General features: G+C 38.3%; 1 protein-coding gene across 1 annotated transcript; it reads left to right on the top strand.

Annotated features, from left to right (window-relative positions):
• The first annotated feature begins 2,723 nt into the window (after positions 1 to 2,723).
• On the top strand, positions 2,724 to 16,868 carry aif1l (allograft inflammatory factor 1 like). The gene is made up of 6 exons (XM_087792143.1): positions 2,724 to 2,854; positions 3,023 to 3,084; positions 7,866 to 7,932; positions 11,248 to 11,289; positions 13,505 to 13,670; positions 15,715 to 16,868. The coding sequence occupies exons 1-6, from the start codon at positions 2,830 to 2,832 to the stop codon at positions 15,800 to 15,802; spliced, it is 450 nt and encodes a 149-aa protein (XP_087648269.1). The 5' UTR covers positions 2,724 to 2,829; the 3' UTR covers positions 15,803 to 16,868.
• Positions 16,869 to 18,118: the final 1,250 nt, after the last annotated feature.

Genomic DNA, 18,118 nt, shown 5'->3' with positions numbered 1-18,118 from the left:
TATGTTTGATCAATACTCTTGAAGAAATAAACATAAGCAGCAGGTTTTGTAGCTTCACCCAGGAGGCAAACATGAAAGCAGAAACGACCTCTTTCCAGGTCCAACTTGACTTTATATTGATTTTGACTGCTTCTTATTCTGGTAGACCTAGACGAGCCTGAGGAGACCCGGAGATTCCCAGAAGGAGTTCTAAAGCAGGTAGTCTGGGCTGAGTTGATGCAACAATAGTTTATCACAGATGAATTTGAACTTTTTTTTTCCTTGTTGCAAATGTGACTTTCAGTGATGTGACAGGGTCAGGTAACCTTTAGAAGATCATTTTGTAACATTTAGTATATTAAGGTAAGCTGTGGAGTTCAATCTAAGGGTTCCACTGGGCAGAGATCCAAACCCACACCTGACTTCTTCAACTATCTACAACCTTCTGGACTGTTGCAGTCCTCAACCAGATAGTTAGGGATATGAGTAAAATTGAGTTTTTGTTTCATATCATGTAACAATGAAAACTGTGTTTACAACTACAGTAGGCACAGGATTTACAGTCTGCTGCTGATATTCATATACTTTCATAAACACATCATAGATTCTTTAATAGATTCTTTAATAAAACTCAAAATGAACGTTTTAAAAGCGACCGTTTATTCACAGGACATTTAAATACTATTTACAATTAGGGTCGTCAAAGCTCAGATGGTAGAGTGGTTGCTTGCAGTCTGATAGGTAGTAGTAAAGTAGAGGATACTACCAAGTCTTGAATCATTCTAATGGTGACTTTTTTTTCAGAAGAGGTCCATGAAATCACTGCTGCTGAGATGTGGAAGAATGGCCTGGTCAATAGAATTATGGCTGTGTGTCAGCCTGGCTACATAAGGACTGGGGGTTATTCTTATTCTATTATTTTTTCTTTGAGTGATGAATCATCTGCTGTTCCTCCTGGAGCTGGATCACTTTCACAAGGGTTTTCCTTCTGTTGATTTAAAGGTTTCTAATGTCATTTAAAAAAAAAGCTTTTACATTTTCATTTTAGTTTTTGTTTAGTCATGAAAGTACAAAGAAAATGTGAGAAATTCACATTTTACATTTAAAGCAATACAATGGGTTTTTTTTTTTATCATGTTCTAATGCTAATCCCAGGTCAGGTTGCTGGATGCCAGACCGAAGTTGTCTGTGTCATATCAGTTGGTGAGGTTCGATTATAGACTAACGGTGCCATCTAGTGGGCTCCGAAAGGAAGGATACTGGTTCATGAAGCTTTCACAGAGTTTCTTCTGGTTTTCTGATGTTTTTTCCTGTAGGCTTGCAAGCCACACCTCAAAAAGTCGGTCAACCTGCTGGTGGAGGGTCTTATATCAGTGGATAGTTAAAATGGTGGGTTACTGTGTCAGTATAGTGTTGTGTTGCTTTAAAAAAAAAGACTAAAAAAGTCTGAATTTGAGATGTAATCCAAAATAACTTGATAAAGTAGCTCATCTTAACATAAGAGTAAGATGAGGGTAGAAAGTTAATAGATTGTGGAGAAAATCACTGCAAAATGATTAAGGTTCAAAAAAGGTTCTACATATAGAGCAGATGCTTATTGAGGCTGCTATGATTGGACTGCCATGTTTGGTCAACGCTGTCTAGATAACCATAAAGTATACTGTCGTAAATAATGATCACTATTTCACAAAGTGAAAAATTGGGTCCTGACCCAGCAGTCGAGAACTGCTGTAGACTGTATTGTTGCAAACACACCACATCTCATTATTGTGAGGAATGATGTCATCAAACAACAGAAGCTTAGCAAGCCACATTTTTACATGTCATAGAAGTGAAAATAGATTGAGTTTAAGTATAAAATCCCTATAAAGATCCAGTTAGTTGAAAAAACCTTCACATGTACGTGTATATTGCCAGAAGGTCCCAAATTACCCACATTTAAGTCATCAAATCTTAATCCTAGCACCAACCTCAGACTCCTCGTCAGACTCTAATCTGTCCTGGAGCCACAGAGAGTATTAAACTGACTCCTTCTTTTATGCTATTATATTGGGTGGTTATTGCCTTCTTAAGGCCGACACTCGCTTCAAACCAAAGTGTCATGAAAACACTTCCTACTTCTTCCTCTGAAGGAAATGTGTCCGTAAAAATCTCTAAATGTTCCTTGATGGTCAGTGAGTTCAGGATTTAAATGTGTTAATCCCACAGTGAGGTAACAATGAAGTACAATTGTGGGTATTCCCCCCAGGCATCAATTAATCCCGGAACAGAAAAAATATCGTCACTGACCACACGATGGTGCTAGTGTAGAGAAAGTCGATTTCTATCGCCATCATTTAGTGTCTACTCGAACCGGAAATTAATATTTCAAAGTAAAACAGATTACAAATTACGTGACCGTGTTTACAACGCGTTTTTCTCCTTAAAATGATTTAGTGTTTAATGATGAAAAACGAACTTCTTTATATGATTAATTTAATATCAACTCAACCTGCCCGTGTGAGGTTTTATTGATATATATATTTTTTTTAATTAATTTGGTGTTCCGTCTTATTGTAGTTATTGTTTTGTAAATAAGCATATAATAATTGTCTTTTATAAAATATATTGACGTTAAAACGGATTCTACAAAATCCAATGACCAAAAGAAAAATGACCGCATGTGCAATTTGCTTTATTATGGAATTGCAACCGGATGTGACATGTGTAGCATCGTTAAGTTTGACGCCGGTGCCGCGCTGACCAGTATGTCCAGTGTATAACAGAGCAGCAGGAACCGTGTCCTCCGTGCAGTCTTCTGGCGTGGATCTGTATCTTCTGCAGAGAGAAACACAACACATACATTCCGGGATGCCTTCGAATCAAAGCGCTCAAGGTGAGAAGATGTTAGATCGCTGGGAGTGTGTCGCTAGCTCAAGCTCTTGTTACAATAGAGCATCAGCAGGCCGGTCGTCAAGCTAGTCCGCAAAAAAATCCATCATTTCTGGACCAAATCTCTCTTTCTTTGAACAAAAATAAGGCGTGTGCTCTTTCTCCGGTTTAGGGGGGAAAGCCTTCGGTCTGTTAAAGGAGCAGCAGAAGGAGAAGCTGGAGGAGATAAACAAGGTATGTTGTCCTCGCGTCTCTAACGGCCACTTAGGGAATCCGCACTTGACATTGAACGCACCATTAAGGATTCACGACCCCTGGGAATAAACTATTCCCCAAATACTCGTTAGGAGGTGTGTGTGTTATGGATTATTTTTGCTGAGGGATTCACTTGTGGAGTCGTGACAGGCTGTCAGATCCATCTGTGCTGATGTGTGAGGCATGTGGACTGGACTTGGTCTGCCTTTTATAGTGAGAACCGCCTATATATAATCTATATTTTACTGCTATATGTTGTGGGAAAGTAGTTGTAGTCAAATACAATAAAATCAGCGTTCTGTTTGCAGCTTCCATTGGTCCCTTTTTTAGGTCTAGTTAATATTTCATATTTTAGAAGGTTTTAATTCATGCTCACCTTTGGATATCTGGCAGTTTTCACATCTGCCTCGAATGATGCTACCTGGCAATTGGATAGAAAGATAGATGGATCCACTTTATTAATCCCTCTGTAGATCTCCTTCTGATGGTAAAATATAAATGGTAAATAAAATTGAATTGAATTAAAACCACTTTTTGTTAAGCACTTGCATGAGAATTGGATCTTGAAAATGTTTTTCCAGACCAGGGTCACAAGGCTTCTTTGGTCTCAAATGTAGAAAGCAGTGGTTCTTAACCTTGCTGGAGGTACTGAACCCCACCAGTTTCATATGCGCATTCACCGAACCCCTCTTTAATGAAAAATAAAATATGATTTCTTGTATTCCCCGTCTCCATGCAGCTTCAAGAAGTGTTCCTTTAGTTTTGCCGGTGCGAGACTAGAGTTGCTCTACTTGGCTTTGAAAATCATGCAGATAGTACGCTCACTCCCATCACGTTCCGTGATGCATGTGAATCCATGTTGTGCATATTCGTCAGTCCACTTTCTTCTTTTGCCCAACATAGTTAGTATGGATTAAAATATTAACAAAGGAATAACACGACGTACTACCACGACAGTCGCAATTAATTCCCCTCAGCACTGATTGGCCAAGCAGTGTAGCATGATCATCAGTAGCCAGTGATGGCCAAGTGGGGTCGAACCTAGGTTCAGAACCAGTGGTATAAAGCTATTCATCAGTATATTGTTCTGTCAATTTTAAACGCTGCCTCAAGTTCATTCTTTCAGCCGAGAGTTGACGTGTCAAACCCAAGGACCGGGGGCAACCTCTGAAATGGTGTACAAATATTTGATCTGTGATATTGAAGTGTTTTATATTATGTTAAAAAATTGCAATAATGTTAATTTTAACTTTTAAGATTTTTTTTTAAATATAAATAAACATTTTGTACAACCCTTAAGTACCAATGAACCAAAACATTACATTCCCTTTACATGTGGGATTGATAACTATTTTGTTTAAATGCAATATATGGCAAAAAATATTAAATTAATTTTTACCAGTAGTCGTCTTTGCTATAGTTTAAATATTAAATAAAAGTAAGTAAATAAGCAAAAAAAAATGTTTTAATGAGGTTTGACTATTAACATTAAATGTCATGTAAATTCAAACCCATCCATTAGAGGATGGTGTATAACATTTAGAACACATTGAAAAGCAATAACAATGAGTTAGATTTAAGATTTAGTAGTTTCGTTCAACATTTTAACTACTTTAAATATTGTATCATTAACTATAACAACCATTATTGTTGATGCAATAAGAATGTGTTTTTCTACTCCTTTATTTTTGCTGAGAGGAAGATGGTTCTAATCATGTCCTTGACTCACTATCTCTGCAGTGAAGCAGGTGTCTGAACAGTCTTTTTTTGTCTTCTCTCAGTCAGAACTGTCTCCCACAGATGAGTGGATTCCTGTCACACGTTTGTTATCAGCTCCTCTGTGGAAGACTGGCGCTCAGGTCTCAGTGAGCAGCAGCTGGGAGCATCTGTGTTGGCACAAATGCTCTCAGTGTTCATTGATTTGATCAGATCTTCTGTCTAATAATAGCTTTTTATGAATCAGAGGTTCGCACATAGATTACACGTTACATTAGCGAGGCTGCTAAAGCTAATCCTCTTGGATATATTTAGAATGTCATACATGACTCATGCAGAAATCCACGTTCTCTTTATGATTTAGGAAACTTTCAATCATTTAGGTTCAGAAACAAGTTGACAGAAGAATGCACTCAATTTGTTAGATGTATTATTCATGGTAACTTTGGGAGAGTCCACTCTTTGGTTGGATTGTAGTCTAGAAGTGCAGGAGTGGGATTGTGAAGGAACAATGTCACCAGGTTTGTAAACTTTTAGCTTCTTTTTAAAACGGTATTCATCTTCACAGTGTTGCATGTAATGCCTAACCTTCCCTTGCTTCCTGTTCTTCAGTGGCAAAAGAATTTCCCTGGACCTTGAAATACTAATACCAGCTATTTGCTGTAGCAGTGACCTCATGTATTTACTTGTATGCCTGCTCACAAAGAGCACTGAATCTTTCATATTGCCTTGGTTAACTTCCCATTCTGTACATAAATCATGAAGGTTTGCGAATATGTTTCCGAAACTATCTTAATCTTGATCTTTTTTTAAAAACAACTGGCTTCAAAAAACAGAGTTACGGATAAAGTTTTTTGGGCAAAATACAATTAAGAAACAGTGTTTGACGCAATAAGAATGTGTTTTTCTACTCCTTTATCTTTGCTGAGAGGAAGAAGGTTCTAATCGTGTCCTTGACTCACTATCTCTGAAGTGAAGCAGGTGTCTGAACAGTTTTTTTGTCTTCTCTCAGATGAGTGGATTCCTGTCACACGTTTGTTATTCCTGTCCACCTTTGATTTTTAAATGACATGAAATATGTTTTAATATGTATATCCCAATGACGACATCCAGGAACCCCTTTATCAAAGTGTTCAAGATTTGGGCACTATCAAGATTTTGTGCCTTTTTTAAGGGTGTGGAAAACCCAGTTAAAGGTACAACTCAACTGTACTTAACAACCATTTAGTGTATTCTGATTACTCACAACAACTGTGAAGTCAAATATTAACTTGCTTGTTCATCATACGCACACATTTACACTGGCCTCTTTTTGGCAGTCAGTACCACTTCTCCTTCTGGTCTCCAAATATCAGAGTCTGGCTCAGATGTAAAAAGTTTACTTGCCAGATGTATTGTGAAATACTTGCATTCCTTTTAGTCCCTTCGGCCAGTCATGTTCACCCTAATTGATCTGGGGCTACACATTTCTATACTCAATAAAATCCTGATATAGACTAGCAATAATCAGAAATTACATTTGCACCCCCTTAGTGTGACGGTTAGTTCACACCTTTGCCCGGTCTTGAAACCCAGTAATACCGAACTGTGCTAAATATGCCACGGTTGAATGATACCAGGATCAAAGTTAGAGAGTCAACCAAGTAGTTTCAGTGAAAATTATGCAGACTTTAACATTTTAATTTGAAATCAGTTTCTAGTTATCAATTTCTTAGATCTAGAATTCCTGCAGCTGCAGCCTAGGCGGGAACGTTGCATCTCTACAGTACTATTACATTCTATTCTAGTAAAACCCATGTAGCTAGGAAATTAGGTCAGTCACATGACATTCTTGTTTCTTCTACTCATGATAAATTTACTCATGAGAAAACATTCCAATGTGGTCATCACAGTTCGGATTGTGCAGCTGTTCATGGTAAACATCCGCTAGTGGATCACACACCAGACAGACACATGGAGGTCAACGCAGACTATTCTGCTGCTCGTGTGAAGTGGAACTCCCTCACAGCAGATTGCATCATTATAATTTCATTAGGGAACGCACGCCTGGAGAATTCTTCAGCTGCATCTTCATAGACTCCACACTTGTTCTACTTCTGGAGGAATAAGTGAAGGATTTGATTGTAAGTAATTAAATGATTCAAATCGTTTCCTTGTGTTTGTATCAAAAGGTGGTGAGCTTGTTGCTTGTAGTTGAAGAAGCGCTTCCACACCAATATTGACTGTGTGTACTTTCTCAACCCTGCAAATGATTTTGATGATCTTACTGCATAGATTGTTTTGTTCAAGATAAGTTTCCAATTTGTGCTCTTGAGGGCTGCCATAGTTGTTGCCAGCACCTATACAAGTGAGTCGCCATACTATGAAAACGTTTAAAAACTGACTCACAGATGAACATGGACAAATCATCATCGTCGGTGGTAATTAGGGTCATGTGATAGGAGGACCCAGAAAGATGAATTGAGTCTCATGGACTATAACAATAATTGATGAACACTCGATAAGGCTACACACATGAACCAAACACAGAGTTTCCTGTTCTTGCAGTCAAAGCCTGCCACAGCTTCCATCATATGATCCCTTCCTGGTAACAATGGGCTTCACTGACGTTTGCCATTTGTGTCATAAATAACTCTTGTTGAATGTGAAATTGTAAAGCAACTGTGGAAATCTTGACATAAACCTTTCTTCAGCTGACATCAATTAGCGTGCCCTAAAGTGTGCGCTCTGTTTTGTTCTTTTCATTTCACACATTTGAGTGATTGATAATCAAGATACCCCTGCAGCCACCTTGTTCCAAACATTTTGTCCTTTGAAATGATTGCACTTGCAAAAAGAAAATTTGAACGCATGAACTTAGTCACTAGTATACATGTCTTGTCATACTTCTGGCAGCATTAAGGGGCTTATATCAAGGTTGTGTGTTTCAAGAGGAAGCCTTCACTGCGGGTCACTAGGACTTTGATTCCAAATGAAACATGGCGTGTATAAAGACTCAGCAGGTGACTGTCACTGAGTTAACGTAAGCCTTCTACCGTTTTCAGGAGTACATGGAGGACCAGAAATACAGGGATGAAGAAGATCTTCCGGACAAATTGGAAGGCTTCAAAAGTGAGTTTTCTTCGAGTGACATTTGACTTTTCCTCTCACCCTTTTCTTCAGTATTGTGTTGTTCTCTGTGGGAAAGGCTGCTGTTCTTTCTGAGAGGCTTGCAAGATTGAGTCCTCAATGGCCCCGGAGGAATGCAGAGGGGCGTTTCTCTACTTGTTTCAATAACCAGAACTTTCCTGGGTTTGCTTCATCGCTCCAGGGAGTGAAAAAAAAAAAAGAAAAGGCTCATTCCATTATTCTTTGCTGTGTTTCCAGCTAATCTGGAGTTTCGTCATGTTTTCTCTTCTTATCTGAACTTTGCATCCATTTCCTGACTTCACCTTTTAAGGGGATTTGAATGTCATCTGATGTCAAAGTCAGGGTTTGCCGTTCTTCTACACTCCAATGTGACCTTTGAAATTATTCAGGGGATTACATTTCAAAATGAGCTTTGTAGTAGTTGACCATTTACAGCCTCATATAATGGATTAAATGAGGTCTTGCTGTCTGTGAGAGGTGTAGAAATAACTTGCACAAATAATCAATCCAACAGCCATTTGTGTACATTTAAATATATTTTAAATCCTCATGTCAAAAACGCTTAATTTTAATCTTAATAATCAACTCACTTCTGTCACCAGGCCGAAACTCCTCATGTTTTCTAAATGGTTAAAAGTTTAAAAAGCAATTTCCACATGAAACATATCTTTATAAACGACAAAAGTATACGAAATAATCATCTGGTAAATCTGATTTCCGCCGATTGGCCTGACCACTCTAAACTGTATAATTTAACCCAAAATTTAATCTAGAAATTTAGGAAAATGATGTCACAACACAATCTGGAGTTTGTTATCCATGCATTTGTGTCTTCACGTTTAGACTATTGTAACAGTTTAAGGTTACGTCTAAATAAGAAGGAGCTGTCTCACCTGCAGTTAATACAAAACTCTACAGCAAGAATTCTGACCCTCTCTAGTAGAAGAACTCACATTTCCCTGATCCTCAAAACTCTTCACTGGCTGCCAGTTTCTTTCAGGATCAATTTTAAAATGCTGGGGCCTCATATACTAAGAACTTCATAGATCTTCTACTAAATATGTCCGGAAACTGAAATCCAGAAGATGACGCAGCACAATAATATTCGGATGGATGAATCTGTGCACTACACAAATTTAGGCACTTTCAAGCCCTCATTTACATATTTAAATAATATCCCCGCGATTAGAAAAAACAAATGAAAACATGAATGTAAACTGAATTAACTGTTTATATTCGTTCATTTAAATAGTGCAAACAAGCTCCAGTCTAAATGTTTATATTTTATATACACGGGTAATAATGCAAATACTTTATTTACAGACGACCAGGGACTTATTTGAAACGTCTCAAAATGAGTTTAACAAGACTAAAACTGTAAATCAGTAACTTAAAGTGAGTATTGATGATGAAGATGATCTGATCAACTGAGTTCTCGAACTGCAACACACACGCAAGTTCTTATTACATTTATAAAATAAAAACGTTTTGTGTACAAATGACAAATAAACAAATCATGTGACAGTGTATTTATATAGGTGTGTTTTTCAAAGAGATCGCTCAGATCATGTGATCACACGGCTTCAGCTGCTTTCATTCTGCAGCTTTACTTTGATCAAACGTTGTTTCATGACTTTTGTTGACTTGAAGCATCAGATGTGAATCATTTTCTTTGTTATATTATAAAAACAAGCTCATAATTCCTTAATTTTTTTTCTTCTGAATAGTGGATTAAAAATATTCCTTATAAAATGATCGATGTTGTCTTAATAAATACAGATCATCAATTTGGTGAATGAAATCATATTAATAAGTTTGTGAATAATTGGCATTTTAGCTGTATATTGTTTTTGTTTGTTTAAGCGCTTAGTGACCCTGGTCTAGAAAGGCGCTTTCCAAATAACCCTTACTTACTAACTTACTTACTTAAACTGTTGCCCTAACAGGAAGTAGCCCAGTGTCGCCTGAACAGGAAGAAAACTTTTTTTGGAGCAAATCAGATTCACTTAAGTTTTGATTTTAAGGATTTTTCTTGAATTACAAGAATAACATCATTTACAGTTCCGGTCATGTTGCACACAGAGCTTGAGTCAAATCACATTCAAAAGTTTTGTGTCTTTGTTGATATGAAGGATTTAAATAATAAACACTAAACAATAAACACTCTTGGATTTAATTGGCCCGTTTTCTGTGGCTGCAGATGACCAACAGGCTGCCTTACGGCAAGTGTCACACTCAAGAAGTGTGTGTGTGTGGAGGCCCACTTCTCAGAGTTTATGGAACAGGGTCAGCTTTGTCCTCCTCTCCTCCCTTAGGGTTCACACAGTCCCCTCTCTTTCTTCTACTCCGCACACACAGAGCTGCTATTGTGGCTCATAAATGGAGAACGTAATCTGATGAGTAGCTCTTCCTGCGAGAAGAAGACTGCAAAATTTAGGCTCAAGCTAGACATTATTATCCTTGGCTTTTCATAGAAAGATACTTGGTTTCATAAAGTTCACTTGCAGAGGGATGAAGGGCATCCTTCCTGCTTTTACACTAGCATTTATTAATACTACTCTTGATCATTTGATTCATGTTGGTTGCTCTTTCTCTTATCTGACTGACTTTGAAAAACATGAATTGATTTTGTTGACATATTTAAAAAATGTGAATAATAAGATGAGAAACGGATGAGTAAATGTTGGGTTGTGTACTCTGGTTTCAGTACAGTACTGTCACCTTCTGGCCCTATTTGAACTCAACTAATATTCACATGAACATGTTTAAAGGTTAATAAAAGTACATATTGTACGGATAAAATAAATGTAGGAAAATAATATTTGATGAAAATCCTGTTTCGGGTTAAGATGAGCTCCTTGGCAGAGGCTGGATACAGTCCAGTGTATCGAAGAATCTTTTTAGTTTGGCCAGATTTTAAACCTGATTTTAGAAATCCACAAATACTAGCTATTGGTAAAGCACATTTATGATGGTATGTATCTAGTGGTTATCTAACATAGCCCCTCCCCCCATCTTTGATGAATGAAAAATTATTTTTTGAGAGCATTTAGCATTTTTATTATTACTGCTGAATATGGTTTGAACCAAATGCTAGCTCGACAACTTCCATGTCAATCTTCCTTCCAAGTGAGCTGCTGACCACCAGAATACGTGGTGAAATGCAAAAACACAACTGCCATTATCAGCTGCTGTGTCCTGACCGCTGCTCCGTCAGCCGTCTGAAGAGTCGGGCAGCTGCAGATTCTTGGCACTTGATACCGCTGATACTCATCTGTTCTTGTGTTTGTCTTGCAGATAAATATTCCGAGTTTGACCTGAACGACCAGGGAGAGATCGGTGAGTGAACGCTTCCATTAACATCAACTGCTCTCAGATAACGATCTGACTCGAGTGATTTGACGACACGAGGGAGCAGTAAATAATACTGCGTGTATTGTCTGTCCGGTGTGTGTTGGCTGGCTCGGGTTTCGTGTTTTGTGTGTCGCTTTTAAATTAATAACAGATTGAACTGCATCGCTGAGAGGCTTTTGCCACACAACCTGTTGCATTTCCTTTTGCATGGATCCTTTGTTCAAAAATGGCCCCTTTGTAAGAATCTAAACCAGTGCAGGATTGTCTGGTAGTGTGTCAACTATTCTAGTTCAAAGTCCTGTCACTATTTAGGGGGATTTCAGTGAAACTGGGACAGATATTTCTGGTTCTGACATGGATCTTAAGACGAGATTATACTGAAGATGAGCTGCTTCTCTTGACAAATTCAGGCTATCGGATGCTTTTTTTCTAAGACGACTAACCCTAGACTCGGAAGAAATAGCAGGAGGTCAGTGTAAAATGCGATTGGGATTCATGCAGGGAATAGGTGATAAAATGCATCAGGTCAATTTACGAAATAAAATGGTTTTGAACATAAATAGCATAATATAGCTTAAACTCATTATTTCATAAAAGGCGCGCTTGCAGAGATGCATTAGTGAAAGAATCTTGCTTCACTTACTTTACATCAGTTTTATTTTGGAGGTACAGAGTCACTAAATTGTGTTCTGTTCTTGGGCTGGACTAGTAATATAGTATTTGGCCAAACCCATTTGGGCCGAAATTCAGATCTACTGCTTTAAGCCTTTTTAAATGAAAGATGGCGCTTATGTATAACTGAATACCTGCAAAACAATCTCAATGTTTCTGACATTGAAAGGACTGAATTAACAATGAAGTTGGAATGATTTATTATATTTCAAAATTAAGTTTGTATAGTTTTGTTCACAGTTGTTTTTGCCCCCTTCCTGTTTGACATGTTTACATTAGAAAGAGCCATCCTTTTTCTGGAGATGAAATCATGTTTACCCTAACCACATGTACTCTGCTGGGATTGGTCAAGCATTGAGGTGTGTCACAGCATGTCATCAATCCTGGAAGTCTCCACCTCCAAAGCGTCTTTCTAGACCAGGGTCACAAAGCGCTCTAACAATCAAAAAAGATACAAAGTTAAAAAAGATACTTTGAAAAATCTAGACACATAAGACAAACGCAGTTCCAGAAAATCAGGGGAAAGCCTGCACAAATAAAAGTGTCTTAAGATGTCCATCAAGCACAGAGAGAGAGGAAGATCATTCCAAAGCTTAGCAGCAACAGCCTGGAAGGATTTCTCTCCTCTGGTCCTGAACCGTGTGCGAGGAACCATCAGTAGATTCTGATCCACAGACCTCAGAGCCCGAGCTGGGGTGTAAGGCTGGATCAGATCACTAATGTAAGGAGGAGCCTGACTATGAATACTTTTGAAAGTAAGAACCAGAATTTAAAATTGATCCTGAAAGAAACTGGCAGCCAGTGAAGAGTTTTAAGGATCGGAGAAATGTGAGTTCTTCTAGTGGAGCTGGTCAGAATTCTGGCTGCAGAGTTTTGTATTAACTGTAGGCGAAACGGCTCCTTCTTGTTTTGACGTAACCTTTTACAGATCCATAGATCTTAATTCCTGTTGAAACAATTTCCCGAAGGAGACCTCCAGAGGGATCAATAAAGTTTATGTATCTATCTAAGTAATTCCTAACGAACAGTGAGAACAATAAACAAAAAAGGCAACAACATGGAACAGTGGTCAACAATACAAGGAGTTGCTGGCAATCCCAAATCATCCCAAAAATCCCAAGAGCGCATTGGAGTGACCTTGTCAAAGTCCAGAACGGGTTAAATTTAATGTTTTGCTGAAGCGACATTGTATTGAAGAGTCAATGTATGATGTGTTATTATTGATTATTTACATGCTGTGCTTGCATGTGTGCATGTCATTAATTATCTCTTCACAGTATTGCCACAATAAATAAATGTATAATAATGTAATATCTTTAATAAAGTTAAACTCTGATTAACAGACACACTAATAGGGATCAAATAATGATTATCATTCCTCAAAAGATGGCTGACAAACGCGCTTAAAGTCGTTCATGATGTTACATCGGATCTTTCAGGAACAGATATAAGAATAATGTTATTGACAGCAGGTCTGAACACAAACCTAACATTGAGGACCATTAAACATGGCCTTCTCTCTTTTCAGACCTGATGGGTCTGAAGCGGATGATGGAGAAGCTGGGCGTGCCCAAGACGCACCTGGAGTTGAAGAAGATGATCATGGAGGTGACGGGCGGCAGCAGCAGCAACACCATCGACTACCGGGACTTTGTCAAGATGATGCTGGGGAAGCGCTCGGCCGTGCTCAAGCTGTGAGTAAACGTCTCAATGCAGTTGTGCTGCGTCAGCAAAATGATCTGAAACGCTGATGTCACCACTTGCTCACCATAGTAACAAAACCCATCAATATAGCATGTCAATAGTAAAGCCATCCTTATCCTGAGCAGTGATCATGTACTTAGGTAACTGATTACCGGCTGATTACCCGCCGACTTGTGTCATTCAGACACACAACGGTTGAGACGAACACGGAGGTAATGATCTTCCAGGGGTTGGCGGTACACAGTGTGTCATTAACTGCAATTCTGAAACAATTAGCAGCGCCAGCATAAGCTTTTTTTAAACCTGCGTCACGTAGGGTCAGAGAGCAGGAGCTCGAGTGTGATGGCTGCTGCAGGTCAGGACTGCTGGACTAAGCTGGAGGACAAATCTCATAATCCCAGCTACACAACGCCAGCCCAGAAACCCACAACTTTCCCTCTTTTGCGCTCAACCTTCCAAAGTTTGCCCTGTAAACTACTATTATTCTTCGCTGATGCTCTGTCGTTGCATTTTTTTTTATACCAAATGTTTTCTACATTCTTATCTTGTGGTTACTTGGTTATTTGTTTATTTTGACTCATTTGACCCAGTTAGGCCACGTCAACATGGGTGGAGATGCCCATTTAGACAGCATGGTTTGGGCGACACCCTCTTATGTTCTATTAGCGTAGCCCCCTCAGTATCTGATTTTCTTTGTCTGATATTAATTGGATAAGAACAGGAAGTAGTTTATTTAAGAAGCCATGCATGACATGTTGGTTTGGTTCCAGAACATTAAACAAGTTTTATTTAAATGTTTTTGTTAAAATGTGTCTCCAAACTGTATAAGCCTAGAAGAAAGCCCTGCAGCACTTAAGAGAGTGACTAACCCCTCCAAAGATTTGTAGGTCCAGATGGTAATTAAAAATGCCACCAAAATGTAGTTTTTAAGTTTATTGAAATACGTTTATTTAAACTGCTTAAATATTTATAGTAATATTTATAGAGAGTTTCAATTTATCCTGAATAAGCATTTGTTGTGTTGTTTACAAAAAGATAAGTTTAACAGACTGTCATGCTTTGTTATTTCTGAAATCTTACACACACACTGAACCATCATCTTTATTTCTTCATTTTCTTCATGTTATATTTATAAATGGCGGATCCATGTTTAATTCATTGTTTCTATTTTTGTTTGGATTTTAAAAGTCAGTCGCCAAGTGTTTCTTGTCGGGTCGTCTTCTATACGAGTCAAAGTTACTGGAAGACGAGCATTACAGAAAACGGTGTATGTGTCTAAGTTTAAACTTAAACTCACTTAGGTCCAGAGGATCTCAGTCACCTGAAGTCATAGTAGTAGTTGTAGTAAGTCCTCCATTGTTCAGATTGTTGCTCCTTATAGGCTTAGCACAGCTTTAGTCAGGTTTTCCAAAAAAGGAAATTAAAGACATGACACAAGGCTGTGAATAGCTGCTGTCAGAAGGCTCATCACTCTTCTGTGTTCCTGTGCTGGACCACACCACGTTTATTATAATATATAATGATGTATTAAGTGATGCTCGGACAAAACGTATATCTGCTCTCACTCAGATCTTCCTCGCGTGACCCTCTGTCCGTCTGTCTGAGCTTGTTGATGAGTTCTTGTCTCTCTCCGTGGTGCTGAAGCGTCTTTTTATTGACCAATGATCAGGTGAAATGTGTTCCCACACTGTCACGATTCATAATAACCCTGTGGTCCATTTTTTTTGTGCATCACGGACCTTTTATATTTTTGGAAATGTAGGACTAAAAACAAAGCGTGTAAAATATCTTCCTGTATTTTTTGTGCTATATGCTGTTATTTTTTTTTTAATTTCTTCATCATTTTGTTGTTCTTTAAATGATTATACCATTTTGGTGTTCTTGTGGAGTCTTGATCCTTTGTCGGTATAAGGTGGGCTTGAGTTGATCAAATGTTTGACCAGGTATAACTTCCTTAACAGCGGCAACTCTCTTGAGCCAAGTTAGTGGAAAGAAAAGCTGGTTTACCTTCATGTTCACTGTGTGTCTCTTCAGGGTCTTGATCTTCGAGGACAAAGCCAACGGGTCTGCTTGCAAGCCGGCGGGACCACCTCCAAAGCGAGACATTTCCAGCCTACCTTAAATCCAGACTCCGAACGAAGCAGAGGGGCCATCAGGGGCTGCTCACATCTGAAGTTTGTTCACATGCGAGGTGTTGTTTTTGTTGTGTGGGACCAGTGACGGGATGTTGTTCTTTACCAGTGTGTGCAAGGTGACTTTAGTTTGTTCGTGGGAAGGTTGATGTTTGACTGTGAATATGACCATTCGACTTCTAATCCTTTAGTTAAGATGTAGCATTGATAGTCATCCATGTAATCTGCCTGAAGATCCAGTAGTTTGTGTTTTTGTTCAAGGGAAGACTCGTCGGCTTCAGCAGCATGGCCGTAGGAGACTCTTTAGAAGCACAACCGGACGCATCTCGTCTCACTTTTAGATCAGAGGCTCCCTCTGGGGTCCACCTTACAATACTGATCTGGTATCAGTTCATGTCGGTCATGTGATCTTCTCCTTGTTTGCGGTTGGATGAAACAAAGTTGCTCCATTTTAGATCTGTAAGGTGAATCAGGTTTTTGGAAGGAATCTACGAGCATCACAAATGTACATAAACGCAACGCAGTACAATCTTTCCAAGTGCCTCGACAAGCAGATACTGTACAGCCTACACGCAGATTTAAAAAGGAGTGTTCTAGTCATTGTTTTACTTTCGTAAATAATTTGATAAATCGCTTTTAAGTGTGTTTGGTGGTAGTTTTTAATGTTTCACGGCGTTCTTAGCGACTGAGGTTCACCAGTAATATTTCCTTTTTTAACTCGCATTTGCTTCTTGTTTTTCATGTCGGTGTTCATGTTGCGCTTGTGACTCAAGTCTCTGTTCATTTTTCATCCACATCTTTTATTCATCTTCTTGCTGCATGTTCTGTAAAATGGGTTCATTGTCCTGTGTTACATTTGATTTGTGCCTCCAGTTGAATTCCCTGCAGTCGACCCGCACTCTTATCTGTGAAATTGGTACGTGAAGTGTTTGAAACTCTTTTCATGTCATTTTAATACTTTAATGTTTTGTTTTGTTTACCACTTTTTAATTTAGTATTGCCTGCCCATCTGTAACATGCACAAACACCAAAGGAATAAAGTTTGTTTTTACACTGGCCTGGTCCGTTATGTTTGAGAGTGAAACCCTGAGATTTTTTTCTCTGAGATGTCTTTTAAAAAAGGTTCTGCCTCAAGTCTCTGGATTGACGTGGCTCCTGTCAAAATGTGTTTTTACTTGTCTTCTTTACCTACTTTGACCTAAATAAATTCTCAGTTCCTCCCTTACTGTCCACACAGCTTCCATCCTTGTTTACAGTCGTACATTTGATTACTGCAACTTTCTCCTCTATGGTCCCTCCACAAGCTTTAACTAGTGTTATTTCTGACCTGTTTTATTTTTTATTCTTTATCAATACATAATTATGCATCAACATTTTCACATTGTTCGGCAAAGTATTTTTTATTCATTATTTCTCTAAAAATGATTTGTAAAAATATAACATACCTGGTAATAAAAACAAACATTTCCCCATGTATTTATTTTCTATCATATGAGCACTCTCTGCACTATAGTCAATAATGCATTGATCTGTTCTTTAACTGCAGAACATTTCGATAAGTATGCTCTGGGAGAAAAACAAGAAACCTGAGCTCTGAACTCAGTAGTGCCTAATAACTGAGCAGAAACAATTAACTTTCTTCATTGTGAAGTAAACTTGATGTCAATAATAAATGACTCAAACGTTTGTTTTATTGAACAAACTTTTTATCTGCACTTGTTGGGAGTTTTTCCGAATCTGCTTAAAACTTGGCCGCACTTGAGAATTCTGGGGGTGTTTGAGGTCATCAAGAGAATAATAAGAGGATTAAGTCAAATTATAATAAGTAACTCTGATCATAATACTGTTTGGCGTGATAAACCGTCACGAGATTAGAGGAACAGCTGGGGAAGTAACTGTAACTAGGGGCTAATATTTAATACAGTTGATGAACCAGAAGTGTCTTAAACTTCAGTTAATGTTTGAATATTATTATCTACAGTATTATTACTTCTCTACAACCTTATTTGGCACTTAGCCTTGTTCATTGTCCTTATATGTGTATTTGGATTTGACTAATATCATTGTTTTGTGCGTGTGGATATTATTGTTATTATTCAAGCTGTTCTGATGGACGTTAGGATAGTTTTCATTCATAGTCAGTGTGTGAGTTGCGTATTTGAATTGATGTGACGCCCTCTCCTGGTGGAACAACACAAGTGCAGGCGTTTGAGGAGCTAAAATGTCCATTTAAGACCGAAGCCACACTTTTATTTACAATAATAAAGTAAAGATTACGGGACGTTAAATGGTCATGGAATACGTTT

This window comes from Callionymus lyra, chromosome 5, assembly GCF_982586985.1.
Source record: "Callionymus lyra chromosome 5, fCalLyr1.hap1.1, whole genome shotgun sequence".
NCBI lineage: Eukaryota > Metazoa > Chordata > Actinopteri > Syngnathiformes > Callionymidae > Callionymus > Callionymus lyra.
Note: the sequence above shows the minus strand (reverse complement) of the source record. Positions and strands in the feature narration are given on the sequence as shown.

What these genes read in the sequence shown, in the direction of transcription:
- aif1l (XM_087792143.1), top strand. Translation starts at nt 2,830, where the DNA reads ATGCCTTCGAATCAAAGCGCTCAAG. An exon ending in CAAATTGGAAGGCTTCAAAA is followed by an intron (nt 7,933 to 11,247) that starts GTGAGTTTTCTT and finishes TTTGTCTTGCAG; the next exon opens with ATAAATATTCCGAGTTTGAC. An exon ending in CGCTCGGCCGTGCTCAAGCT is followed by an intron (nt 13,671 to 15,714) that starts GTGAGTAAACGT and finishes GTGTCTCTTCAG; the next exon opens with GGTCTTGATCTTCGAGGACA.